At 56.0% G+C, this 27,581-nt stretch overlaps 1 protein-coding gene across 1 annotated transcript in view; it reads left to right on the top strand.

Annotated features, from left to right (window-relative positions):
• Window positions 1–9,988: 9,988 nt before the first annotated feature.
• The window catches only part of ADAM12 (ADAM metallopeptidase domain 12), a gene marked incomplete at both ends in the record, with an annotated part of 151,416 nt that continues 133,823 nt past the window's right edge, over window positions 9,989–27,581 (top strand). Inside the window, one exon of the mRNA XM_081104541.1 lies at window positions 9,989–10,076. Within this exon, the coding sequence (XP_080960667.1) occupies window positions 9,989–10,076 (88 nt within the window). The remainder of the gene's footprint in view (window positions 10,077–27,581) is intronic.

Genomic DNA, 27,581 nt, shown 5'->3' on the forward strand with positions numbered 1-27,581 from the left:
GGCGTGCAGGAGGCAGGGGATCAATGATTCTCTCTCACTGTTGATGTTTCTCTCTTTCTCTCTTTCCCTTCAGCTCTGAAATCAATAAAATATATATATATATATATTTTTAAAAAACTAGCAATGTTCTCCAAGCCAGTGGTTCTCAACCTTCTGGCCTTTTAAATACAGTTCCTCATGTTGTGACCCAACCATAACATTATCTTCGTTGCTACTTCATCACTGTCATGTTGCTACTGTGATGAATCGTCATGTAACTATCTGATCTGCAGGATGGTCTTAGGCGACCCCTGTGAAAGGGGTCGCGACCCACAGGTTGAGAACCGCTGCTCCAGGCCAAGTCCTCCATCTCAGCAGGGCCAATGGAGCGGCCTCTTTAAGTCCAGCTGAGAAAGATGTAGAAGCCGAAGGCTTTGCAAGCGAGGCCCATGCATCTGCGTCAGGACGCGGGACCCGAGGGGAAGCAGCTGAAAAGGAGACACAACCCCCAGGAATAAACCTCCCCCGGGTGCAGGTTTGATGTGAAAACCAGTTTCACTTCTGCCGACCGCGATGTGCGAGGAAGTGACATGTGGAGGGTCCGCGTGGGGCAGGGGTAACAAAGGCGGCCGTTATGCGGAGGGGCAGCTGCTCTTTGATGTTGGGCAGGGCGGCAGACAGCGCCCAGGTGGGATTAGGGCCGGATTAGGAGGAGGCGCGTTCAGGCCGAGGCTGGGAGAGAGCCGTCTACGGTTTCAGACTCTGGTCTGCAGACTGTGTGACGCGTGGACTAGAAAACATAGTCAGCCCTGGCCCGTTTAGCTGAGTGGGTAGTGTTGGCCCACGGACTGAAGGGTCCTGGGTTTGATTTCAGTGAAGGGCACATACCTTGGTTGCAGGCTCAATCCCCAGCCCTGATCCAGGTTGTGTGGGAGGCAACCAATCGATATGTCTCTCTCACATCGAAGTTTCTCTCTGTCTTCCCCATCCCTTCCACTCTTTCTAAAAATTAATGGAAAAAATATCCTCAAGTGAGGATTAACGACAGAAATCTATATAATAAAAACCTAAGCGACCATTAAGGTGGAACGACCGGTCACTATGATGTGCACTGACCATCAGAGGCAGACACTCAACGCAGAAGCCAAACGGTAAGGAGCGAGGGATCCCAAATTGTGAGAGGGATGTCCGCCTGCCAGCTTAGGCCCGATCCCAAGCTGGCAGGCAGACATCCCCCAAGGGGTCCTGGACTGTGAGAGGGTACTGGCCGGGCTGAGGAACCCATCCCCACCCCTCCCTCCCCAGTGCTGAATTTTGTGCACCGGGCCTCTAGTAAATAAATAAATAGATAAATTCTTTAAAAGAAAGCACAGTCGGCGCCCAGATAAAGCGAGGCCCCGGCAGCTCTCGCTCCCTGAGGGGAGAGGCAACAGTCTTGGACGTGACCTTGGGTCTGGAGACGGGAGCGGGACCTGGCTCATCGCTCAGGTTTCAGAGCCTCAGGCTGTGTGAGCCAAGACGGATGTTGTAACCTGTTCTGCTTGGAAAAGAGCAAGGAAATGTGGCGCCCAGTGCTGGGGTCTCGGCAAGACGGGCCCGCCTGCCCTGGGAGGGAGGGGCCCATGCCTTCGTCATCCATCTGTAAATGGGACCTGAAACCTGCCTCATGGGCTGTAGGGAAGCTTAGAGATGCTACATGGGAGGCGTTCGGACCATAAAATGCTCCATCCGTGGTCACTGCCATGATCACAGCATCGCTGGGGACTGGATGTCCAGTCGTCTGCTACCCAGAGTGTAATTCTCTTATAAGAAAGATAATGAGTGTTTATCCCACCAACCTCCTGTGGGGTCACCACGCGTGTGCGTTTGGGGAGGGGGAGGTTTAGAGGGACATTTGCCTCTGAATCCCGGATTCGCACACCAGTGCTCCTGCCAATAGGGAAGGGATTTCAGCAGAAAATCAGCACCTAATAAATTAGCGCAAACCCCTGGTCCCCTGAAAGGACGTGGACACTTTTTAAGTACTTTCTGGCGAGGTGGTTTATTGGGGGGAGGGGGTGGTGTTGGGGAAGCAGCCGCTCCCCCTGGAGAACCCCAGCGGCCGGCTTTCCGGGCAAGTCCACGCCGGTGGGTGTGCTGCCTCCTCTTCTCTCCGCAGGGACCCCGAGGCTTTGTGTCACTTTCCAAACGGAATTCAAAAGTAGGTCAAAGAATGAGCCATGAAATAGGTCAACTGCCACGAGTCTCAGCCGAGGAGGCGGCTCAGCTCTGGGGGTGTCTGTCCTGCTAAGGCCTAAGGGCACGTCGGGACAGGGCGGGGATGGAGGGGGCAGACTGGAGTGGGTGGCATGAGACACACCCTGCTCCGTTGCAGGCTTCTGCGCCTCTGTCTCCAGGAGGCCCCTCCAGGACAGAAAGCATGGCCGCCGGCCGCACAGCCCAGCGGGCAGCTTTGTGCCCGAGGCCCCAGGAAGCCCGGCCCAGGCCTGGGGACCACACTCTGCTTGGGGAGAATAAGCAGCGACTTGCTTCTGTCCATGCCTCGGGGCAGAAGTGGCCAGTTTTTGTTTTTTTAAAATATATTTTTATTGATGTCAGAGAGGAAGGGAGAGGGAGAGAGAGAGGTAGAAACATCAATGATAAGAGAGAATCATGGATCAGCTGCCTCCTGCACGCCCCCTACTGGGGATCGAGCCAGCAACCCAGGCCTGTGCCCTGACTGGGAATCGAACCCTGACCTCCTGGTTTATAGATTGGCGCTCCACCACTGAGCCACACTGGCCGGCGGGGCAGAGTGGCCGGTTTTGAATCACAAAGCCATGCTTGTGGGTAATGCGTCTGGTAGCCCTGAGCAATGCACTTGGACGTGGAATCCGTGTTACACCACCCGCCCCTGAGGGACGCTGCGGCTCCCTCGCTGCTGGAAAGGGGCCTGGAAGGACGGGGCTGCAAGGACGCTGCCGCCTCCCGTGACAGGCTCCTCCCTAGCGGCTCCTGCTTCCTCGCCTCTGCAGCCGCGTTCCCAGGGGCGCACGAGGCTGTCTGCACACCCCCCCCCCAACCCCCAGACAGCGTTTCCTGGTGGAGCAAGCAGGGTTTTCGTTTCCCAAGACCAGAGCTGGTAGGGTTTCCTGGCAGCTACAGGGGGAAGGGGCTCCCTGACGGATGGGATTATCGTTTTTTAAAAAACCATCACATTTGATTTTGCGACCGCGGCTGTTCCGCGTGGCGCTCTGAGTTACTCCGACACATTCTGGTTTCGAATGTCCTGACTCACGCTCTTGTTTGCTTTTTCCAGGTTGGTCATCTCTCCGGGTAACCACCACCTCCGTCCATTGTCTGACTAACACCCCCAAGCGCAGCCTGGGCTGTTCGGGGCTTTAAAATTAAGGGGTTCATGCTGCGCTTGTTACATTCAAAAAGAGCAGCAGAAGCAACAGACTTCGCTGAAACCCGAAGTCTTTAGAAAACGGAACAATGACTCCGGTTCAGATTGCTAGCCCCGCGGAAGTCTGTTCTGACATTTGCGCGATGGCGACGGGCCTTCACCGGAAACATCACGGAGGTCCCTGGAGGAAGATGCGGGACAGTCACAGACACGTGCCTCCTGGGACCAGAAACCATCCCACTTGCCTGGGGTCACCGAGGGCACGGGGCCTGGAACCTGGACGCAAGGCTGTGCAGAGAGGAGGCGTGTTAAAGACCCGGGAGGGGGGGGCATGGTCACACGTGGGTTCACTTATCCAGTCGGCGGGAAACTGGTCCATTCTTTCTGCCGGGCTGCGGGGAGGCAGGGCCTTGAGAGACAACAGCGAGCAAGTCAAGGGGCCAACCGCCAGGGGGCGCTCTGTGTAACAGGCAGACAGACTCCCGCAGCGGTCACTGCAGTGCAAGGTGGTCAGCGTGGCGCTGGCAGGGGACACACAGAACCCAGCAAGTGAGAAGAGGCCGCCTCCATTTGCCGCAGACGGAGGGCAGACAGCCCGAGGGGAGGCAGCTGGCGGGAGGGCAGAAGCGCGTTGACTCTGGGAGACGCATACGGAAACCAGGACGTGCTAAGCACTTGCTTTTCTCTTCTTTTAAATATGTTTTTATTGATGTCAGAGAGGAAGGGAGAGGGAGAGGGAGAGAGAAACATCAGTGATGAGAGAGAATCACGGATCGGCTGCCTCCTGCACGCCCCACACGGGATCGAGCCCACAACCTGGGCATGTGCCCTGACCGGGAATCGAACCCTCACCTCCTGGTTCCTAGGCCGATGCTCAACCCCTGAGCCACCGGCCAGACATAAACACTTCCAATACAGTGTCCCATGTGGCTGAAGGTTGGGCTGTGTATTGAGGTGAGAGAGAGACACGAGGCTAGGAGCACAGGCTGTGGCCAAATCCCAAAGAGGAGCCAGAAGTCCCAAGTGCAGAGGGACCCACCACCAAGAACCAAATGCCCCTGGAGGAGACGCGGTCTCTAACTGAGGCAGCAAGGCCCGGGCAGCGTTGTCTGACTTTTGTTCTTAAAGGGCCCCTGCAGGAGCCGTGGCTGGGGGGGCAGGGAAACAAGGGGCAGGACTGTCATGGGGAGGCACTGGTCCCCCAGCCCTGGGACTGGGGGGAGGGGACAGGCTCAGGGGTGAACAGACAGGACTTGCTGACTCATGAGAAGGGCACGGCAGGGGAGAGGGAAGGGAAGGGGTCAGACGTGACTCACGGTCAGGGCGCGCATCATCGGGGAGGAATGAGACGGAGGGTCCTTGGGGTCAGACAGGCCAGCTCCCAGCCGGCTGTACCTCCTCCAGCTTTGCCTCGGTGGGCAGGTCGCCCCGAGCCTTTGTTCCCACCTCCGGGAGAGTCGTGCACAGGCCCACATGGGGGCGATGGGCTCCTGGGGGCCTGGGCCGGGCAGCCGCAGCCGAATGGGCTGGTAGGATGGGTTTAGGGGTTCTCTCTATCACAGGGCCAGGGTGGAGAGAGCGGGGCTGTGGTCTGTCCCTCGCCTCGGCCCAGGACACGGGGCAGCGCCGGGAAGGCGTGGTCAGCTTCTTTTCTTTATTTTAAGTCCCACCCAGGGCAGGGAAAGCTGAGGAAGTCAGCGGTGAGAACAGCTCAGGAACAGCAGGGCAGGGGTGCTGGCGACGTGTCCCCCGATGAGGGATGCTGTGTGTCCCCCGACAGGTGTTGGCAGGGGGGCTACTGCCCGGTCAGGATGTGGTGATGATGACAAAGGCCAAATGCGTGGAAACTGCTAACAAATTCACTCTATCAGAGCCCAGACCAGAGCGTAGGGCAGGCCCCAGGCCCCCGGATGCTGAGCTGGCTTTTCTGCCTGACCCATCCCGGCGGCCCCGGGAGGAAGGAGCCGGCCTCAAAGGCGCCCCCAGCGGCGGTGGCCCCTGACATCCAGGAAGTGGGATGAAGCAAGGACATGAGGGAAAAGGCGGCCTGTGCCCAGGCGAGCTGAGGCACACCCAGCAGCTCCCCCGCCCCCAGCACCACCCAGAGTCGCCCCCCCCCACCGCCCCGCCCCCCTCCCCAGTAGGAACCAGCCTGGCCTCTGAGGAGGAGTTACAGGCTTCAGCTGCGGGGGACCCACCGCCTGGACCAGCCTCTGCTTCCCAGGGCCTGGGGCAGGCCCCTCCCCAGCTCCGAGCTCTGTGGCCGCAGTTGGCCTCTGTGATTTAGGAAAAAGCAAGACCCTGGACAGGATCCGAAGGAGCACACACCTGATTAAAGAGTGAGAATGGGACCCCGGGGGCGAGTGAAAGAGGTTGGGGGGATTTGCCTAACGCGGTGAAGGGAAACGGGGCTGTGCTCCAGCTCACGAGGCCGGTGTCCAGGGATTTGCAGTTTTATTTGCAGTTTCAAGAGCACAGAATAGCCCGGCCGGCGTGGCTCAGTGGTAGAGCTTGACCTATGAGCCAGGAGGTCGCAGTTCGATTCCTGGTCAGGAGACATGCCTGCATTTGGGGCTCGACCCCCAGTGTGGGGTGTGCAGGAGGCATTCTCTCTCATTATTGATGTTTCTTTTTTCTCTCTCTCTTCTTCTCTGAAATCAATGAAAATATATTTTTTAAAACGGGCTCTTTTTGGGGGGGGGGGAGTGAGCTCCTCATCACAGTAGATATGCAGAAGGACAAGTTGGACGGCCACTGGCTGGTGACACAGATGAGTATAGATTGGGGGGGGGGGGAGAGCCGGCCTGAGTGGCCTTTCTATCTCTTCTGACCCAGAACACCCGTGAGCCCCTCAGCCCCCCGAGATCTTTCTTTCTTAGGGTTTGGGCGGCTCCTTAAGTACTGATTCTGTGCAGGAGTGGACGGGTCAGAGCCGAGAGGGGGTGCTCTGCCCAGAGGAGCTCCCAGGGAGCAGGCTCCCGAGGAGGGGGGTGGGGAGGGCCATGGCTGCTGAAGTGAGAAGAGCCAGGGGAAGAGAAGTGGACCCCATGGTACTGCGGGCTGAGAGGGTCGTGATTTCAGTCTCCCCTAGAGAAGAAGTGAGAAAGGTCTCCAAGAACCGTAATCGGGGGGCCATGGCCTGTGTGTGTATCTTGCAGCAAGCGGGGCGCTGAGCCCGACAGAGGAGGCTGCCCTGTGAGCTGCGTCGGAAGGAGGCCGACCCTTTGCTGGCGCAGGGTCCGGCGGCTGCCCGGGCCCCTGGCTCAGGGAAGGCTGCCCCCACTCTTCATCCGCTTGTCCTCCAGCGGGTGGAGCTCAAGGTCACTTGGGTAAGAAAGGAGGGCCCTGTTCATTGTGAGCGCCCAGAATAGCGCACAGGAAGCGGGGCTGCGGAGGTCTGTTCTTCCCGACAGGAAGGACCACGGGCCATCCATCTGCAGCTGTGACAGCAGCCTGGCCTCTGACCCCGCCAGGGCCTAACAGTCCCGGGTAGAACGCCGCGGCCTCCACTTCCTGTGGACGGGCAGGCAGAGCTCCCACCCAAGGCCGGCTGCAGGAGCAGGCTCGCTCTCTGCCTCGTGGATCTGGTGGAGAAGGCCCCGTGGAGTCGTCCAGGATGGAGCGCGGCCCCGGCGGCCTCCCCACGCAGGTGGTGAGTTAGAAGCTGGAGAAATCGAGGCGTGGCTAGGCCTCCCCATTTGGCCTTTCCTTCCCCTCCCCCTCCCTGCTTGGGCTGTTGGTTTCATTTGGTCAAAAACAGCCAAGGACCATCTTGGGACACACTTAGCCCTTTGGAGAGAACTTTGCAGCTACCAGGTGAAAAAAAAAGAACTTCTGCCGTCAAGAGCAATAGCTAAATATTAAAAAAGAAAAGGGTGAAGGCCCAGCCCCGGGCAAAGCACCTGTAAGCTCGGTTATGAAGACACGTGTGACCAGCCAGAATGCTGGGGAGGGCGGCCGCGAGCTGCGCTCACCTGAAAGCAAGCCCGTCCCGCTGACCTCGAAGGAAACAATTTCTAATTCTCCTGCCCAGGATTTCCGAAAGGTGTGAACCCGAAGTGTCGGAACCCCCGCGTCCTTGCTAAAACTCCTCCCTGACCTTCCAAGAAGATGTGCAGTGCAAATGCCAGGGGGTTTGGCTTCTTAACCCACAGACGGCCCGGGAGGCCCGGCCTCCGCTCGCCGAGTGCCTGCTCGGCCCTGGGAGGTCTGCGTCTCACTTGCACGGGATCCTTGCTGAAGTCAGAGCTACAGACACAGGCTGTGGGCCCACATCCGGCCTGGGTGCTGACTTGCTCTTCAGCCTGTGACCCCAGGAAAGGGACTGAGCCCTGTGCCCTGCGGTTTCCGCATCCCTCCCTTTCCTTGTCCGCCCCGGGAGGCGGGGCTGTCAGTGGAATCCTGCATGGGAAGCATGTTAGCAGGATGCGTGGATTTGGTGGAGGAGGCAATAAATAACGTCACAGTTAACAATCAGATTGTTATTAAACAGGTTCAGGGACCAGCTCAGACGGTTCAATAGCCGTGATCTAGTTAGCGTGTCCTTGGAAGGCAAGAGGCGTGGCTCATTAGCTTGCTTTCCCGGGTCCCTAACTCAGTGCTGCTGATGCTGCTGGAGCGAGTGGGTGAACGAAGACAGGAGCCCCCAGAGCCGGGAAGTGGCAGGACTCACCTGGGCCGCTCCAGGTGGAGCGTCCAGATGCCCTGGCCCTGGCCCAGTGCCTATGGCTTTAAAAATAATATATTTTTTAAAATATATTTTACTGATTTTTACAGAGAGGAAGGGAGAGGGATAGAGAGAAACATCGATGAGAGAGAAACATCGATCAGCTGCCTCCTGCACACCCTCTACTGGGGATGTGCTATATATAACCAAGGTACATGCCCTTGACCAGAATCAAACCTGGGACCCTTCAGTCCACAGGCCGACGCTTTATCCACTGAGCCAAACCGGTTAGGGCAATAATATATTTTAAAAAAATATATTTTTATTGATTTCAGAGAGGAAGGGAGAGGAAGAGAAATATAGAAACATCAATGATGAGAGAGAATCATTGATCGGCTGCCTCCTGCACGCCCTCTTCTGGGGACTGAGCCTGCAACCGGGGCATATGCTGACTGGGAATCCAACCGTGACCTCCTAGTTCATAGGTCAAGCTCAACCACTGAACCATGCGGGCTGGGCTGTTGAGGGGTTTGCCCTGGTTCTTGGGAACACTGGGAAAATCTGCGGGTGGGAAGGAGACAGGGAGAAGAGTTACATTCCAGGTGGAAGAGATGCTAAGAGACGGGATGTCCTCAGGTGTAGGGCTATTCAGGCCCAGCCCCTCTTCGGAGAGCCCATTTAATGATCCGGCTGGGTGGGGGTGGGGTGGCATTAGCGCCTTAACCCTTTTGGTTCTGAGAAGTCACAGGCAGGGGATCAGCATAGCCCCACAAGGTGGGTGATGCGTCCTGGATATGCCCAGCTCCTTGAGTCTGAGGCCCCCTTCGCTGCTGCTCCCGGGGTCCCCAAGGCCAAGTCCCACTTGAAAAGCTAAGCCAGGCTCTCAGTCGAAAGAGGAGAACCACCAAGACCTGGGATTGGAAGGCCAGGCCCTCCACTCACTTCCCTGGTGTTGCCCAAGCGCCCACGCTCCCGCGAGAGTCTCGTTCCACAGGCGTGGGAGCGCGCCGCGACCTGTACTTTTAAGTCAAACCCAGATCCTTTCTCATACGCAGGGAAGTGTGAAGACAGCGCCGCCCTGCATCCTTTTCTGGGTCCAGGCCACAGACAAGAAACGTGAGTCCATTGTGCCCACGTAAAATCCACGGCCACACCTCCAAAGCCGGCTGCCCCGCGCCGCGCCGGCACGTCCAGGTTTATTTCTCAGGCCCAGACGTGCATGGGGGGCTTGGGGCCCGTCGGGGACCCCCGGCGGCTGGGGCCCGCCTCTCAGAGCCGCTACCTGAGTCCCGCGCGTTCCCGGCCGCCAGCCGCGCCGGGTGGGGAGGGCGCGGCCGAGTCATCCTTTCCAGCCGCGCTCCCTGGAAAAGCTGGACCCGCCGCCGCGTGTGCTCGCTCTTGGCAGCCGGGCGCCGGGGCCCGCGGCCACATCATCCCGGGGCGGGGATGTGCGCGCTCGGGCCACGTCTGTGCCGCCGGGCGCGCGGCGCGGGAGGCGCCCTGCCCCGGGCCGCCCCGGGGGTGGGCGAGCGCCGGCGGGGGCGGGACCTGGCCGGGACCCCGCGCGGTCTCTAGGACCCGCGGGACGCCGCCGGCGGGCGGTGCGGGGAGACCATCATTTGTTCCGTGGGGATGGGACGGGGCTGCTGGCCGTGGCTCCGTCGCACAGGCTCGCGCTCGCTCCCTCGCGACCTCCCGGCCCCGGGCCAAGGCGGACCGCTCGCTCGGCTCCTGCAACGGTCAGCGGCTCGTGCCGGCGCCGCGCGCGCACCCGGGGAACTTTTTTAAAATCTGAAAGCCTAGCCGAGCTCGCGGGCGCTGCGAGGGGTTCGGAGCTGACTCCCCCCAGAGCGAAACCCCTCGGGTCCGCCGCCCGGGCCCCGCTCGCCGCCCGCGTGGAATGGTGCGCGCTCGCCACGGGGCACTGAGAGCCGCTGCGCCGAAGGCCGGCGACCATGGCCGCGCGCCCCCCGCCCGCGCCCCCCGCGCGCGCCCTGCTGCTCGCCCTGGCCGGGGCCCTGCTGGCGCCCCGCGCCGCCCGGGGTAAGTCGCAGAGCCAGGCGGCTCCCTGCCGGTCCCCGCTCTCCTCTCCGCCCGTCGCCCGGGGTCCTCGCGGGCTGGGGACTCGCCCGGGGCACCTCGCGCGGCCCTGCGGGGTGGGGGCGCCGGGTGGGCGGGGCTGCCCAGCGAGGAGCGCACCGGGGCGCACAGCTGAGCCCCTGGGGCTCCGGCTACGGGCACGGAGAGGACCCCCGCCCTATCCCCACCCCCACCCCGCCCCGCCACCACCAGGTGCCAGTTCCCGGGAGGAGAGGAGGAGTTGGCTGCCTCCCCAGCACGTAGCCCAGACGGCTCAGCGGGGCTGCGCCCCCTCCCCTCCCTCTCGGGTGTCATTTGCCTGAGGTCTGGGTCTTGACGGTTAGTACACGTGTCGCCGGGGGTGATGCTCACGGGCCATCTTACCCGGTCGGTTCCTTAGTGACGCGCCCCAACCCCAGGCTCCGGGTAGCCCCTCCACAGGGCCCCCTCCCACCCTCTCCCCACGGACACAGGTCGGGCACCCTCTTCCCCGCAGGTGGGCCTGCTGAAGCTCACGGCGGTCTCCGTTTTTTAAAAATCGACTCTTGTTTTCGGTAGTTTTCCTTCCTCTTGTTAAGTCCGGATCGGGTCGCTCCCAGCTGCCCGCGGTGGCCAACCTTTGGCAGAATTTTCCGCCTCCTGCCGCGTGGTCGGCTCCTCGGCTGCGAGTGAGCCCTGAGGCCACCGCTCGCTTGGAAGCCGAGTGTGGCGACCACAGCTGTTCGATAGACCCAGGTCCCGAGTTCTCCCCGGGAAGGGGCACCTGTGGGTCCTCGCTGGGCACGAAGAGCACTCGCCCAGCAGGTGTCTTTGTAACGGCTTCCCCCACCGCCGCCGCCGCCGCCTCTCGGCCACTAGAGGCGCTGTGGGTCCGCCCGTGAGTGATGGCTGTGCCCAACCCCCCCACCCCCCACTCGGCGGTTCTGGGGTTCTGTGCACAGGCGGTTCTTCCTCCACAACCGGCCTCCATCACGACCCCTTACCACCTTCTGGTCCGTTTTACTCTGCGCCCTCCACGCCCCGCCGCCTCCACTGTCATGCGGCAGAGCCCCAGCTCGCGCTGAAACCCAGCCAGCAAGTCAGACCTGGAGAATGAATGGCTGGGGCTGCGGGAAGCCAGGGGGAAGCCAGGGAGAAGGCAGGGGGAAGCCAGGGGGAAGCCAGGGGGAAGCCAGGGAGAAGGCAGGGGGAAGCCGGGGGGAAGCCAGGGAGAAGGCAGGGGGAAGCCGGGGGGAAGCCAGGGGGAAGCCAGGGGGAAGCCAGGAGGAAGCCGGGGGGAAGCCAGGGGGAAGCCAGGGAGAAGGCAGGAGGAAGCCAGGAGGAAGCCGGGGGGAAGCCAGGGGGAAGCCGGGGGGAAGCCGGGAGGAAGCCGGGGGGAAGCCGGGGGGAAGCCAGGGGGAAGCTGGGGGGAAGCCAGGGGGAAGCCGGCAGGGACACTGCTGACAGCTCAGTGAAGAACTCTGTGGCCGGCAGATGAAATCAGGGGCTGGGCAGTGTTTTGAAAGACTTTTGCACACATGAGTCCCTGTGAATGTTCCTTGAGAAAGGACTTTTTAAAAACCGACACAGAATCCCAGTGTGCCCGGGGTGGCCTTGCACTCGGCACGGGCTCTGTACGCGCAGACCAAGTGCACTGAGCGTGGCTGACAGTGTTGAGAGGAAAACGTTCACTCAGTCAAGCCACTAGTGGGAGGCGTTGCGTGGGAGGGGGAGGGCTGTTGTTCTGTTGTGACTGCAGGTGGGGGGGAGCTTTTTCTTAGGAGAGGGGGGACTCGGGCAGAAAGCCAGCTGGACGGGCTTCCTGTGATGACCCGGGGTCTTACTGTTTCTTTACCCGCCTTCTCCATGTTCAGTCCTAAATCCACGGGTTCTCGATCTCGAGTCTCAGCTCCAGCAGCGCCCCAGCGTAGCATCGAGGTGCTTAAAATCCACACGGACAGGGAGCATTTCTCCGTGCTGGCAACAAAAAAGGAGGAATCACCGCGTGTAAAGGCAGAGTCTGTCCTGGGGTTTGTACCCCTGAGCCCCAGAGCCTTTGCCTGCTTGTGCCCTTCAGCGGCTGTCAGCCCCAACAGGCCAAAACAGAGCCCTGGACCCCAAACCCCCTGCTTCTGAATTCCTTCCTGCCCCAGGGTTCCCAGCCCTGGAATAACACCCCCTTGCCTTCTCCAGGTGCCACATGGGAATGCCCCAAAAGGCACCCCTAAGTCGTCCCTTTCTCTCCATCAGCCACCAACCTCCAAGACACATTCCGTCTTCTTTCTCTCTTTTCCGCAGAAGCCTCTAACCCCCAGCATGGCAGCCCCTCCCTGGTCTGCTGCCTTCCCCACCTATCCCTGCACAGTGCTCCTCCCATCACCACAGCCAAAGTCGCCATCCTCAGCCATCCTCAGCCATGAGCTGGACCATGCAGGCTCCCTGTTTAACTCTCCGGTGCCTTTCTGTGGCTCCCTGTTTAACTCTCCAATGGATTTCCGTGGCTCCCTGTTTAACTCTCCAGTGGATTTCTGTGGCTCCCTGTTTAACTCTCCGGTGGCTTTCCATGGCTCCCTGTTTAACTCTCTGGTGGCTTTCCGTAGCTCCCTGTTTAACTCTCCGGTGGCTTTCCATGGCTCCCTGTTTAACTCTCCGGTGGCCCTCCGTGGCTCCCTGTTTAACTCTCTGGTGGCTTTCCGTAGCTCCCTGTTTAACTCTCCGGTGGCTTTCCGTGGCTCCCTGTTTAACTCTCCGGTGGCTTTCCGTGGCTCCCTGTTTAACTCTCCGGTGGCTTTCCGTGGCTCCCTGTTTAACTCTCCGGTGGCTTTCCGTGGCTCCCTGTTTAACTCTCCGGTGGCTTTCCGTGGCTCCCTGTTTAACTCTCTGGTGGCTTTCCGTGGCTCCCTGTTTAACTCTCCAGTGGCTTTCCGTGGCTTTCTTTTGGGGAAAGAAAACCCAAACCTGTGGATGCCCTAATCTCTATTTTTCTCTCTGGCCTCTTCCTTCCCATTCCCGCTCCCTCTGCCCAGCCACACTCACGTCGCTTCCTCCCACCTTTCCAAGACGGCATTGCCATCATTTTCAAAGCAATAGTCAATGTTTGCACGACGAGGATGCAAATACTGCCTCGCAGGGAGCCACCCAGCGTTCTGTGATTCCATTTCATCCCTCCGGCAACTTTTTGTTTTTCATGGAGTTAACGATTGCTTTGGTTTTTAAATGTTTTGCTTTGTTTCTCATGTACTCATCTCTATTTTCACACTCTCAGGAGGAACTATCATATTCCTTTCAACATTATCCAACGTATCAGATCATCTATCCATTGTTTGTTTTTTTCTGGATGTTCTCTCCTGGAGCCCTCTTAGCCTTTCCCATGCTTTTCAGGCAAGCAGTGTAGCTGTTGTCTCTATCCTTCTTTCCAGGACGCTGGAAACTCCTCCCGCACCCTTCCTGGGCTGTGTCAGCTGTTCCGTGAGCACCAAAACTCTCTCTTTCTGAGTTTATTCCTGGTTTCTGCGGGTCACATTTTCTGGTAACTTCCAAAGAAGGCCGTGTGGGAGGTAATTTTGTTGCTGTTGTTTTTTAGAGTTTGTTAGAATGCGTGCCTCGCCTGCACATAACAGAAAAGCTGACCACAGCAATGTCTCGGCTTTCTTTCCTTCTCCTTTACCTAGCACGCAGTTGGGAAGTGAGCGGCGCAGCGGTCAGCGACGCTGTGAGGGACCCAGGCCCTTCCTGTTGTGTCTAGCTGCCAGGCTTCCATGTTGACCTTTGCCCTTCTGCTTACTGCCTCTTGGTCTCACCATGGCTGCTGTGGCGCTTGGCGTTGTGTCTGCATTCCAGGAAGCAAGAGGGCAGGAGAGGCAAAAGCAGAGCCAGCCAAGTGTATTTTATCAGGAAAACATGGATATGTCTAGAAACGTCTGCAGTGGATTATCTCTTGGCCACCCTGGGACACAGGGCCACTGCCAGCCGCCTGGGAAGACAGAAAAGTAAATATTTTTAGCTGTTGCAACTAAAGCCGGGCCCTGTGAGGAGGGGAGAAGGTTAGACTGCGTGTCTACGCACAAATATGTTATATATTTTACCCTTGGTTGCTAGTTTGTTCAGGTATAAAATCCCAAGGCGAAGAAATAGTTCCTCAGGTCTCTGTGCCCTTTGCTGCCCGGGACCCTGTGGCCCTCTGACGGTCTTCTTAGTATACGTGGCCTGTTTTACTTTCTGGAAACTCCTGTCATCTTTTTATCCTGGTTGTGTGCATTTCCTAATGACCCGCTTTGGCTAAGTTCTTGTGAGGAGCGGTGCTGGGAGCTCCGTAGCCATTTCCGTTAGAGGCTCCTGCTGCAGAGCCCCCCTGTGCGTGGCTGTGCGATTTCCCCAGTGGGCTCTCCTGCGCGTGTGTCTTCCGAAGCTGCTGCGAGCGGCGCGTCCCGGCCTCCCGGGCACATCCTCTCCTTTTCCTCCCTGTGTTTCGTCCCTTTGTATTGGTGTCCTCCTTTCTGGGACAGTTTAATGTCAGCATCCAGCCCTGCGTTCAAGTTCCTTATGTCTGCGACCAGACGCTTCATCTCCGAGGGGTTTCTTGTTCTAGGAATGTTCCCTTTTTTAGTGTTCTGCTCGGTTTTTGATGGTGGATGCAAGACTTCTATGAACTCTCGAGTGTATTTTTATTTTTTAAACATTTTTCTGGCCTGTTCCTCCTCACAGCAGTGGTGCTTCCATTTCTGCGGACGCTGCCTCTCTTCAGTGCCTCCTTCCCGGCCGCTGGTGTTTAGTGATGAGACATCTTCAGCTCCCACAGCTCTTCCCGCCCCGCGTGTGGCCGGCCCGGCGGCTGCCTCGTCATTTTCTCAGGCGCCTCGGCTTCCCCAGAGACCAGCCCTGAGCCTCCACGGGGGACTCGGAGGCCGGCTCTGGGTCTGGGAGCTGAGCACGGCCGCAGGGGCAGCGTGGATGTCTCCCCTTTAAGCGGGCTTTGCTTTTTTTAAATTTAATTTTTCTATTAAATTCTTTTTGTTTTCCATTCGGCTACAGACGACCCCTCCCTCCCTCTCAGCTGCCTGGGGTCCTGAGTGCAGAGCTTGTCTGCCTTGGTGTCTCTGGAAAACCCACCTCCTGTCTGTGGGTGGCGGGGCCGTGGCCTCGCTGTGCTGGCTTCGCAGGACCCAGGGCTCCGTCCCCCTGGGACGTGGGTTGGCCCAGCTGCACGGCCGTCGGAGGAGCAGCGCCTCCTGCTCTCGGGCCTCTCCGATCTGCGCACCCACCTCACCGTGAAGCGTCCCGCCTCCAGGTCGCGGCCCCCAAGTCTCTCCTCTGCTCACCCACCCCCTCCATCTTCCAGAGCTTAGCTGATTTCTCTTACCTGCTATCATCTCATTCTTCATTCTGTGCTATTATCATTATTATTATTTACTATGGGCAAAATGCTTCTCTAAACACTTTAGTATGTTTTTTTATTGATTTTAGAAAGAGAGGACAGGAGAGGGGTAGAAATATTGATGAGAGAGAAACATCCATTGGCTGCCTCCTGCACTCCCCCTACTGGGGATCAAGCTCCCAACCAGGCCTGTGTCCTGACCGGGAATCAAACCGGTGACCTCTTGCTTCATGGGTCAACGCTCAATCCCTGAGCCGCAGGGACTGGGTGACGATGATGATGATGATGGCGAAGATGGTGATGATGGGGATGATGGGGATGATGGGGATGATGGGGATGATGGGGATGATGGTGATGATGGGGATGATGGTGATGATGGGGATGATGGGGATGATGATGATGATGATGACTGGCACCTGCAGGTGGGCCTGCTGCCTCTGGAAGTCAGTCATGCTCTAGCACCACACTCCACACACACATCTTCCTTCCCTCCCTGGTTGTTCGGCTCTTTTCATTCCTTCCTTGTGGAAACAAAAATTACATCCATTTTTAATGTTTTGAAACTTTCTTTTAAAGTTGTATAAATACTCAAAGTCATCATACACCTAATTAGATAGATGCCGCAGCTGTGGGAGCTGAAGATGTTGTCAGGGATGTAGCTTCAGCATCGAGAAGCGAAGCGCGTCCGTCCTGGCGGACATGCCGCTGTAACGAACCCATCACAGTTGCAGGAGAATTCATTTATTTGTGGATCAGAGTGTGTTCCTCTTTAAGCGGAGCTGTCCCTGCAGCCTCTGTAATTGACAGACAGGTGTAAGGGGCATGAGCAGAGGTCGCCTTTGTGCCAAATGGCCAGCCCACGGCCCCTGGCTGTGCGCCCGCCAGGAGCCGCATGGACCGCGGAGTGTGCGATCCTAACCATCAACTCCCTGGGACGGAGAGACTGACATGGACATCCTCTAGACCCGTGGTTCTCAACCTTCCTCATGCTGCGACCCTTTAATACAGTTCCTCATGGTGTGGGGACCCCCAACCATAAAATTATTTTTGTTGCTACTTCATAACTGTAGTTTTACTACTGTTATGAATTGTAATGTAAATATCTGATATGCAGGATGTATTTTCATTGTTACAAATTGAACATAATTAAAGCATAGTGATGAATCACAAAAACAATAAGTAATTATATATGTTTTCCGATGGTCTTAGGCGACCCCTGTAAAAGGGTCGTTCAACCCCCAAAGGGGTCGCAACCCACAGGTTGAGAACCGCTGCTCTAGACAGAATGTTTTAGGAAATTGTTTCTGCGCATTTTTTAAAAAAAATATATTTTATTGATTTTTTACAGAGAGGAAGGGAGAGAGATAGAGAGTTAGAAACATCAATGAGAGAGAGAAACATCGATCAGCCGCCTCCTGCACATCTCCTACTGGGGATGTGCCTGCAACCAAGGTACATGCCCTTGACCGGAATCGAACCTGGGACCTTTCAGTCTGCAGGCTGACGCTCTATCCACTGAGCCAAACCGGTTTCGGCTCTGCGCATTTTTAGTAGTTGTTTCTTTACAGGTGTTTCTTTTAATAGTTTATTAAACCTAAAGTTTTTAGCCCAGCCGGCGTGGCTCAGTGGTTAAGCATCAACCTATGAACCAGGAGGTCACGGTTCGATTCCTGGTCAGGGCACAGGCCGGGGTTGCGGGCTCGATCCCCTGTGTGGAGCATGCAGGAGGCAGCCGATCCGTGATTCTCTCTCATCATTGATGTTCCTCTCTCTCTCCCTCTCCCTTTCTCTCTGACATAAAACAAACACTGCAGTTTTCCTACCAGCGCAGGTCACTGACACGGCTCACTGGGAGCTTGGGGCAGGGCTGTCCTGAGACCTTTGCAGCACCGTCTCCTCCCGCCCTCCTGGAAGGACCTGGCCCGTGGCCCTGCCACAGCCCTCCCCGCCCCCGAGGAGGGGCCAGGCCTCAGGGATGAGTACCTTCTCCTGGCCAACGCTGGGCCCTCTCTAGGCCCCCGAGGGCGGGTCCCAGGTCCCAGCCCCGCCCTGACCAGCCCTCTGTAACCAGTGCCCCGCCTGCAGAGAGTCACCACGTCTGGAACCCGAGAGTGTGAGTTCGTTTGGTGTTAAACTGAGTGGTGATGCAGTTCAAGTAACCTATTCACCAATAGACATGTTCACACAGAGCCCCACGCTCCCCGACAGGCCCCCACTCATCCTGCCTCCCCGCGCCTGACTCCCACCCAGCCTCCCGGGCCTCCCGCCAGCACGCGGGATGGAGAGAGGAACTTTCTTTACCCATCAGCGTCTGTGTCACTCCAAGGCCACGGCGAGAGCTTGCTTCCAGGCAGCTGCGGAAACAGTGCAGTCCCGGGGGTAGCTCGGAACCTCCGTCTGTCTGTCCACCTGCTTCTGGAAGCTCTGGCCTCCCGGTCAGGGCAGGCGAGCCGTCCGGACCTGTGGACGGACCTGCCACTCTTCCCGGCGGGCGAGGCGGGCTCCGCCTGCAGCTGGGCCAGGAGAGCGAGTCCTGGGCTTGTGTTTAGCTCTATTTGTCATTAAGGCGGGAGAGGACATATGTTTCCCATGAGATCAGAGGTCACGTGACTCTGAGTAGCATCTGAGAGCCTGGTTTTGCTTTTATTTTTTTTAAAAGATGTTTTCAGAGGGGAAGGGAGAGGGAGAGAGAGAGAAAAACATCAATGGTGAGAGAGGATCATGGATCAGCTGCCTCCTGCACGCCCCCACTGGGGATCGAGCCTGCAACCCGGGCCTGTGCCCTGACCAGGAATTGAACTGTGACCTCCTGGTTCATAGGATGCTCAACCACTGAGCCATGCCAGCCAGGCAAACTCACAATATTTTAAAAGCACGTTTTTTTCAGCCTGTGCCCTATTTATTTTTAGAACACATTTCTCTATCGGTGGTTTACCATCAACCCGCTGTAGAAAGAGCATGACAATGAAGCCCAGAGCCCAACACTGAGAAGTGGGTTATGAAAGGAAACGGGAAGTGAGTGTTGCTGAAGGGTGTTCATATAAATAAGAGCCGGGTGGCCTAATTAGGTACGATTCTGGGATATGGACTAGTGAGGCCCACAGATTAGCATGCCATTCTTTTCCTGTTTACATCCAGCAGAACAACTTGGGGTTAGGGGTGCTGACCCCCCACCCGCTCCCTGCACGCATTCAAAAGTCCGCTTATTACTGTGACTCCCCCCAAATTTAACTGCTAAGAATAGCCTACTCCTGACTGGAAGCTTACCAATAACATAAATAGTCGATTAGCACATATTTTGTGTATGATATGTATTTAAGACTGTATTCTTACAATGCTAGCTGGAGAAAAAAAAACAGTATTAAAATCATAACAGAAAATACATTCATAGTGTTTATTGAAAAAACCTGCCTCTAAGTGGGCCCGCGTTATTCAAACCTGTGTTGTGGTGTTCAAGGATCAAATCTGTGTGTGTGTGTGTGTGTGTGTGTGAGAGAGAGAGAGAGAGAGAGAGAGAGAGAGAGAATAGTACTGGGTTTGATTTCCTAATATTTTATGGAGGATTATGTCTAAGTTGATAAGATATATTGGTTTGTAATATTCTTCTTGTTATATCCTCATCAGAGTTACTGAGGCCTCAGAATTAGAAGGGTTACATTCCTCCTGTAGTTTGTGAAAGAGTTAGAGTAAGATGGCTATGATTTCTCTCTTAAGTGTCTGGTAGAGTTCATCAGTGTGGCCATGTGGACTGGAGAGGGGTGTACACATGTGTGCATGTGTGTGTTGGAGGAAGAGGTTAATCATGAATTCAGTGTCTTTATCAAACACAAGGCCATACAGATAGGTTTCATTCTTGTGCCAGCTTTGGTCATTTGGGTCTTTCAAAGAACATGCCCATGTCATCTGAGGTAGCGAGTTTGTTGGAATAATTTTCTTCACATTCTCTTATAATTTTAATGCCTGTGTCCTCTATAATGATCACCCTCGCCTTAATTCCTGGAATTGGTGAATCATCTTTCCCTCGCTTTTCCTTCCATCTGGCTAAGAATGAAGCATGATATCAATGTTGCCAACAACGTGGGTCTCACAGATTTCCTCTCTTCCTTTCTCTCGCCTTCAGAGTTCCTTTCCCGCCACTGTGTCTTCGATTGACTCCTCTTGTAGCCTCTTATGGAGGATCCTTACTAAATCAGGTTACTGATTTAGAACCTCTTTCCATTCCCGCTTAACCATTTGGAAATATAACAACCCTCATTCACACTCTTCACTGCATGTTACACAGTCTTATAGGCTGTGTCCTCCTTATATTTCAGCTCAAAACATTTCAGAACTTCTCTTGTAATGATTTTCTCTGACTCGGGGGTTTTAGAATCCATGGCCTACCTCCCACATAGCTGAGGGTTTCTAAAGATTACTCTTTGTTCTCAAAGCACAGATTCTAGGATTTTCATCTTCATGTCTGTTGGGACAGGTCTCATACCCCAGCTGATCACCTGTCGGTGGCTGTTGACGGGCCGCTGAAAGGAATGCGTCTCCTGCCGTTGGTAGCTGGGTCCCCTCCACCGACGGCATAGCTGTCTGGTGGTGCGAGCACCTCTTCCGTAGACTTACCGAGGCTTTGCTTACGATTTCTGTCAATTACTAGGATACCAGTAGATGGCCTTGAATTCGAGTGGCCCAAGTATCTGTTTCTCCTTTTATTTCTATCATTTTCTTATGAATTTTGAAACTCTTATTAGGCTTATACACATCTAGGATTGTTCTGTCCACCCTTTGTCATGATAACATTTCCTCTTTCCCTGAAGCAGTAATTCTTCTCTCTGTGTCTGCTTTGACTGATGCTAACATAGCCACGGCCACTTTCTCATGCGCAGCGTAGGAACACAGGCACAGAGTATCTTTTTCCATTCTTCTTCTTATTATTATTTTTACTTTCAATCTATGTATTGATGTTTGAAGTGCATGTCTTGTCAACAGTAACCAGCTGACCTTGCGTTTTAATCCATTCTGAGGGCATCTGCCTTCAAAACAGGACATTTAATCCAATTACATCTAATCTAATTACTGCTCGGGGGAGTCGAGTCCATTATCTTGCTGATTCTTTTATATCGGCCCCGTGCACTTCTGCTTCTTTTTTCTTCCCTTCCTGTTTCCCTTCTGGTGGGGTGGTTTTAGCATTCCGTTTCTGAGGCTCCGTTTCTTAATTCGATCAGGGTCCTTTTCAGTGGCTGCCGGGGGTTTAGACTGCAGATCTTGAACTTGTCGCCGCTCTCCTGGGAGTCGGAGGAAGGAGCCTGGTCCTGCTGGGAGCCCAGCCCGGCTCCGTGCGGTCAGCATGGCGCTGTGTCCGCCAGCTCCATGGTTTGGCTTTTCTTACGTGGAAGTCCTGGGTCCCCCTGGCAGTTATTTTGTGAGCGAGTGAGAACTAGGAACCGTTACAGCCGGCTCCCCAGTGGTGAGCACTATTCATTGCAGTTGAGCTGACACGCGACCTTGGTCGGATCCTAACTTGGCGGACATATTTGGTCTGATGGCCTTTTCATTCGCTCCTGTCGGCTGCCTCTCCGGACGCCAGCCCTGCGCGTTACCGACTGCCGCTCGGCCGTTCTCACATCCAGTGGGGCCAGAGCGCTCACACAGTCTTCACACCCTCCCTGTGCCCTCTTTCCCGTGTGAACTTCAGAACCTGGGAGAAAGCTCCGTGAGTGTGGCCAGGGCTCCCCGAGGTCGCAGGCACGCTCCGGAGGGAGTCAGCCCCTCTGGGTCAGCCCTGGCTGCGCTCTGCCTCCCGGAAGCTGCGTCCTCCATGCTCCTCCGCCTGCTTTTCGAAAGTCCCTGCGACGCCCGCCAGTGGCGTTATGGTTGTCAATCATCGTCATGTCGCCTCTGCCAGGTTTCTAGGCAAAGACCTTTTAATTCACAGAACGAATTTATTGTTGGGGTTTTTGGCATCTACTAAGTAACACCTCTCTTTGCCTCTTAAATACACACTTATTTAGAGCTAATTGATTACTCGGGAGATGCAAAGACCAGTCACTACTGGAAAGCCGATGGGAGACGTTCGGTCTGTGGCCGAGTGTGCTTGCCGGGTGACGCACACGTGAGAGGCATCAGTCTTGCTGGATCGTATGGGATCCTGCCTCAGGGGTCGCTGCCCTTGACGTCTGGCAGAGGGAGGCCAGGAGGAAGGCACTGTCCGCAGACAGGCCCAAGAGGAGAAGGAGGGCCCAGAGGAAACTGAGCCACATGCCTGGTCCCTCCTCCGTGCCCCCGGGGGAGGTGGGTGGGAGGGGAGGCCAGGGACCAGCTCCTGCCCCCAGAAACAAGGGGGGGGCGGGCGGGGGAGTGTGGGGTGGAGGAGTTGAGAGAAGGAGAGCCTCTTTCAATAGTTCCTACTGCAGTTGAGTTTGTCTTCCTTACGTTTATCAACACTTTGTGACGCTGTTTTGAATTGTCAGTTCCCATCCTTGGGTCACTTTGTAATTGAGGATGTGTCTTCTCTTAGTGATTTGTGAGAGCTCTTGATATATTATGGCACCAATCTGTGGTGAGCCATCATGTGGGCTGAACAGCAGCGTTATTCGGTTCCTACCTGCATCTTTAGGCGTTCTTTTCCTAGTTATTGTTCTTGTCATTATAAATGGGATCCAGTTTTATTTCAGTAATATTATTTTCCTGTACTGATTTATTTACATGCATTCCGGGACCTGCCTGCTTATAAAAAGTACCCTGCTGTTTTGAGTAGATGTGCGGTTGATTTTCTTGGGTTCCCCAGGCAATTAATCACGTCACCACTCCGTGATTTCTCTCTCCTAACACTGACTTCTCCGCATGCCCTGCCATTGCTTCCTCGCTGCCTCTCGAGCACAAAGAACCGTTTGGAAACCGTGCAAGGAGCAAGCAACCCTTTGATGCGCGGCCTTTGCTGTGAAGGCCCCGGAGCCTCACCACTGACTAGGATATCGACTGCGGGTTGAAGGCGCAAGTTCGTTATTTTAAGGACGAATCTGTCGCTAGCTCTGATGTAGGAATTTTTTTTTAATCCACCCTGGATATGGAATTTTATTAACTGTCTTTGAGGCACTAACTAGCGCTCCATGACTTTCCTGTTTCTCTCTCTCTGCACCCTTTGACCTCCTGGCGTAATTGTTCCCTGCCATTGGTATAATTATTAGTCAGTGATGGATTTATTGCCCGGTATGAAAGCATCTTTCCATTGTCGGGACCCGGCCAACTCTGGCAAGTTGTGTGCCATTATTTAATATGCTGCTGAATCTCATTTCCTGTCTTCTCATTAGGAGTTTTCACATCTTTAGGAAGAGAGTAACATGGTCTTACATCAGCTGTTTACTGACAAAACAAGCCTGCGTGATAAATTAGGCCTAGAGTCAGTGGCTCAGACAGTAAAACATTTCTTTCGTCCCCAAGTCTGCGAGGCAGGGACTCACGTCCGGAAGTTCTGGCCTCAGCGAGACTGCCCGCTGTGTCTGGGGGTCCACGGGCTGTTGGTGCGTGGCTGGGCCTGCCCCGAGTGTCTCCTCATCCCTCCAGCAGGCCTCGCCCGGAACATCGTCCTTTGATCCTGGACAAATCACCAAAAAGGGACGTGCCCCCAGCAAGAGCAACCTTTGTGCCTTGATTTTAGGGTGCGGTCAGGGACTGTTGTTCAAACGCCAGGCTGGCTGAGACCGTGGGTCGACCAGATGGCCGGCAACGGAATCACCTACGGGAGCTTGTCTGGAATTCAGATTCATACCTCACGTGGCCCCCCACCCTGAATCAGGATCTTATCTCTGCTGATCCATCGAGCCCCTCACATAGTGCAGCTCAGCGTGGCGTCGGCCCGCGGGGGTCTGGGCAGGCCACGCTCCGCCAGCGTCCCAGTTCCGTGGTGAGGACATCATGACGTCATGATCTGTGCATATCCCCTGTGCTGCTATTTACTTCAGTAGCACTTTTTCTTCGTTTATTTTAAAATGTCCTTTAAGTCACATACACGCTTATTTAGAGAGGAAGTCAGGCCGAGCGGCGGGGCTCAGTGTTGAGCATCTACCTGTGAACCAGGAGGCCTGGGTTCGATTCCTGGTCAGGGCACAGGCCCAGGTTGCGGGCTTGATCCCCAGTGTGTGACATGCAGAAGGCCTGTGAGGACGTCCCTGCTCCAGAGACCTGCGCCCTCAAGGGTGTCGGCCAGTGGCTGGGATACTGTAGGCGTGTGGTACCAAACAGACTTGGTCCTCATTAAAGACTTGTTAGGGACTGAGCGGGAATACCCGTTCCCCGCTTGACCTCATGTTACGCCATAGAGCGTCTCCCGTCCAGCCAGCTGGGGGTCCGACCCTGGGAAGGGCACTGGTGGTGATGGAGGGTGGAGGCTGGGTTCCTTCAGTAAAGATCCCATACCCACTCAGTGACCTTTGGCCTAAAGTCAGGGGAGGGGCCAAGTCACAGGGACAGAAGGGAGGGCGCAGAGGCCTCCACTGACCTGTGGGTGCTTTTCATGGTCCACTCCTTGGGGTGAGTCCCAAGGCCCCCGGACCCCGGGTGCTGGATCGGAGGTGGAGGGTGTGGAGATGTCACCTGCAGCCTCGGGCTCAGGCCTCTCGGTGGAGGAGAGGATGCTGGGAGGTCAGTGCCCAGGTGGACGCCATGTTAGTCAGGAGGTTGGCCCTTTGCCCTGTGACCCGGGACCCGCACCGTCAACCAGGGAGCATTTCCGTGCCTGTCACTCGACAGTTTCCAGACCTGGTTCCCTCTGTCATGCTCATCGGCACCTTCGCTTAGCCTGTGGGAGGTCCCAGGTGCCGAGCTGTGCGGGGCTCAGAGTGACGCAGCCCCTCTCCCCGGACGCCAGCTGCGGGTGGCCAGCTCCCAGGAGGAGCCGCAGCGCGGAGAGGGACTCTGAGAACCTTCCGCAGCTCTCCAGGGGGGACTGGACACCCCATTGATTGGGGCGGGGCCAGCAGAGGGCAGAGCTGGAAGTCTGAAGCGGCGGGGACGGGGTGCAGGGCCGGTGCTGGTGGCCTGGCGCCGTCTTTGTGCTGAGAACGTGGGGCCTGGGCCTCAGGGCGCCTCTCACACAGCCCAACCTCCCGAAAGTTGGGTCAGTGCCTGCCTCCCAAGCCCAGCTTCCTCTAACTTAAGCCAGTGGTGTGGGTGCGCCACAGGGAGGTGGGGGGAGGGGGCCCAGGCAGGTTAAGGGGAGAGGGCACAGGGGGGGCCTCAGACCACGGTGGCTCTGAGCTGAGGTGACTGTGGCCAGGCGAAGGCCTGGGTCTGCGCTGCCCTCTGCCAGCTGCCAGGGCTGTGAACGCTGGGGGGGCATGTGGCTTCCCGGAGGCTTACCCCCCACACCCGCAGCTTACTCCCCCCACCCCCTCATCAGGATGAGGCCCAGAAATCAGGATTTTTAAAAGATTCCCAGGTGATTCTAATGTGCAGCCAAGGTTGAGAACCGCTGCTCTAGAGCCTCATGTGTGTGAGTGTATATGTGTGAGTGTGTATGTGTGTATATATGCATGTACACACATGTGAGTGAGCATACAAGTGCATGTATGCACGTACACATGTCTGTGTGTGAGTGTGTGTATGCGCGCGCGCACATGTATGTGCATATACTCACACACATGTGGGTGTGCACATGCATGTGTGTGAGCGTGTGTGAATGTGTGTGCACATGTGAGTGTGTGGGGGTTGAGTGAGTGCATGCATGCATGTGTGCATGTGTGTGACTGAGTGCATGTGTGTGCATGCATGTGAGTGTGCGCATGTACTCACACGTGTGGGTGTGTGCATGCATATGTGTGAATGTGTGTGCACATGTGAGCGTGTGTGTGGGTTGAGTGAGTGCATGCATGCGTGTGTGCATGTGTGTGACTGAGTGCATGTGTGTGTTCATGCGTTTGGGAGGAGTCTCTCTCCATGTGGCTCTGATTTATGCTGATTCCATCAAGTTAGGAAACATAAATTGTATTATTTCCACAGAAAGTGGATGAGAGCCTTGCTCTGCTCCCCACCCAGCCCGCCTCACGGAAAACAGTCTCACGGACACTCAGGGAGAGTCGCGAGGGGCCGCGCCAGCGGGGACGCCCTCCGAGCTGCTGTCCCCTCTCCCCGCGTTGCCTGCTCTCGCCCAGGCTGTCTGCGGGCGAGCTGGTGGTGGGGGAAGCGGGAGGGATGGAAAAGAGGAAATCGATAGATGTGGCTTTTGACACTGAAATCACAATATCGATCTTTCAGAAATGTCCAGTTTTCGCCTAGAAAAGAGGCTGAGGGGAGGCCGTGTGGAGGACCCTGCCCCTTTCCCCGCGTGTGACGGCGCCGGCACACATGTCGGCAGAGGCCTGGGTCAGTCTCATCTCCAAGAGGTTTCCGAGGGCACGGATGCTCGGACTCTCAGAGTTCATCAGCATCTGCCCGCCATCCTGACGGCTTCACCCTGAGGTCGGGGCTTCCGAGGGGCGCTTCCTCTGTAAGAACACGCGGCTGTTTAGTGGGAGTCCGGGTGGCTCCTGTCCCCCAGGACGGCGCGCCCCGAGACAGATGCTCTGCCTGAGCGCGCTCGCATTAGCCAGCCATGGGCCCGGGCCGGGGGGTGCAGGCCTCGGGGTGTCCGCGGGTCATTATCAGAGAGTGCACAGCTCCTGGGTCTCACGTCCATATGTGAACATGCGTTACAGAGAGAAACCCGGTTCGAAGTATCGGGTAGACAGACGGCTGTGGGCTCGCAGCCCGTGCCAGACACGTGCTCCCGTGACGGCTGGAGGCGTGTGGGCCCTCAAGGCGGCTCTCTGCGCGCGGAGAATTCGTCCCGGCAGTTGGGTCAGACAAGGGGGCGGATTAGGAGGACCCGGTTCCTCCTGGGGTGCCTTCTCCGGGAGCTGAAACTCCCGTCCTCCCCGGCAGCACAGGCCACGGGACGCGTGGCCTCCAGGTCTGTGCCACAGGAAACACGGTCGCGCGCAGCGTGGATTGGGAATAGTTGCCTCGCGGGCGTTCTCATGTGAACTTCCAGTTTGGAAACCAGAACGTGTTCCACCGAATCAATTGGAATTCTTTGGCTTCGGCAGCCAGGAAACTATTGACGGGAGCCGGGCCCAGGGCTGCCAGAGCAGACAGGGCTCCCGCTGCCGCCTGGGGTTCCGATTGGCACCGAGCAGGCTTCAGTGTGTCCCCATCATCTGAAAGCCAGATGGAACCGGGAGTCAGGTTTTGTTAGCATCTGGCCCCTCGACAGAGCCCCCAGGCTATGGTTTGCTCTCAGAAACAGTAACCGTCCAGGGAAAGTCCTCAGTGAGGAAGGCTTTGTGATTGTGAAAGTCCACGTGGGTGAGAAGTGGAGGAAGTGTCAGTTCCAACCGTCCCGGAGAATAAAAATGAATGTTCTCTAGAACAAAGTCTAATGTAAACACGTAAAAATGTTTAAATAAACGCCAAATGCACGAATGTTGCTACACGTCGGCTAAACAGCTGAAAGGTGCTTACAATTATATAAAATGTCCTTGTAATGAATGTTCTTAGTGTTTCTAATAACAGTGTTTCTGACAACAGTTTTCACTTTATTATAAATACACAAAGTATAAAATAAAATAAAGACTAAAAAACATATAAAAGGGGACGGATAGTTCACACCTGTTGCACTCCTGATTGGACTGACACCTTTTTGCTCCTCACACACCCATTTCCTACGCGGCCCTCTTTGCTGTTTGTGGTCATGTCACGTAGGGAGACTTGGTCTAAGAAACCCTCCTCTCCCTCCCCCATACCCTCTGGGTATCGCCCCCCTGCCCCCCATCCCCTCATGAATGGCCCAGTCCTACCTGTTGGAAGGTTTTCTTTATGATGATTGGCTACTGAGGTGTCAATCTGCCAGGGCCTGGTCATAGCAGAATGAATGGAACACAGTCAGAATGAATGGGACACAGTCAGAATGAATGGAACACAGTCAGAATGAATGGGACACAGTCAGAATGAATGGAACACAGTCAGAATAAATGGGACACAGTCAGAATGAATGGAACACAGTCAGAATAAATGGAACACAGTCAGAATGAATGGAACACAGTCAGAATAAATGGAACACAGTCAGAATGAATGGAACACAGTCAGAATAAATG

The sequence above is a fragment of the Myotis nattereri genome (genome assembly GCF_964212035.1).
Source record: "Myotis nattereri genome assembly, chromosome: 13".
Lineage (NCBI taxonomy): Eukaryota > Metazoa > Chordata > Mammalia > Chiroptera > Vespertilionidae > Myotis > Myotis nattereri.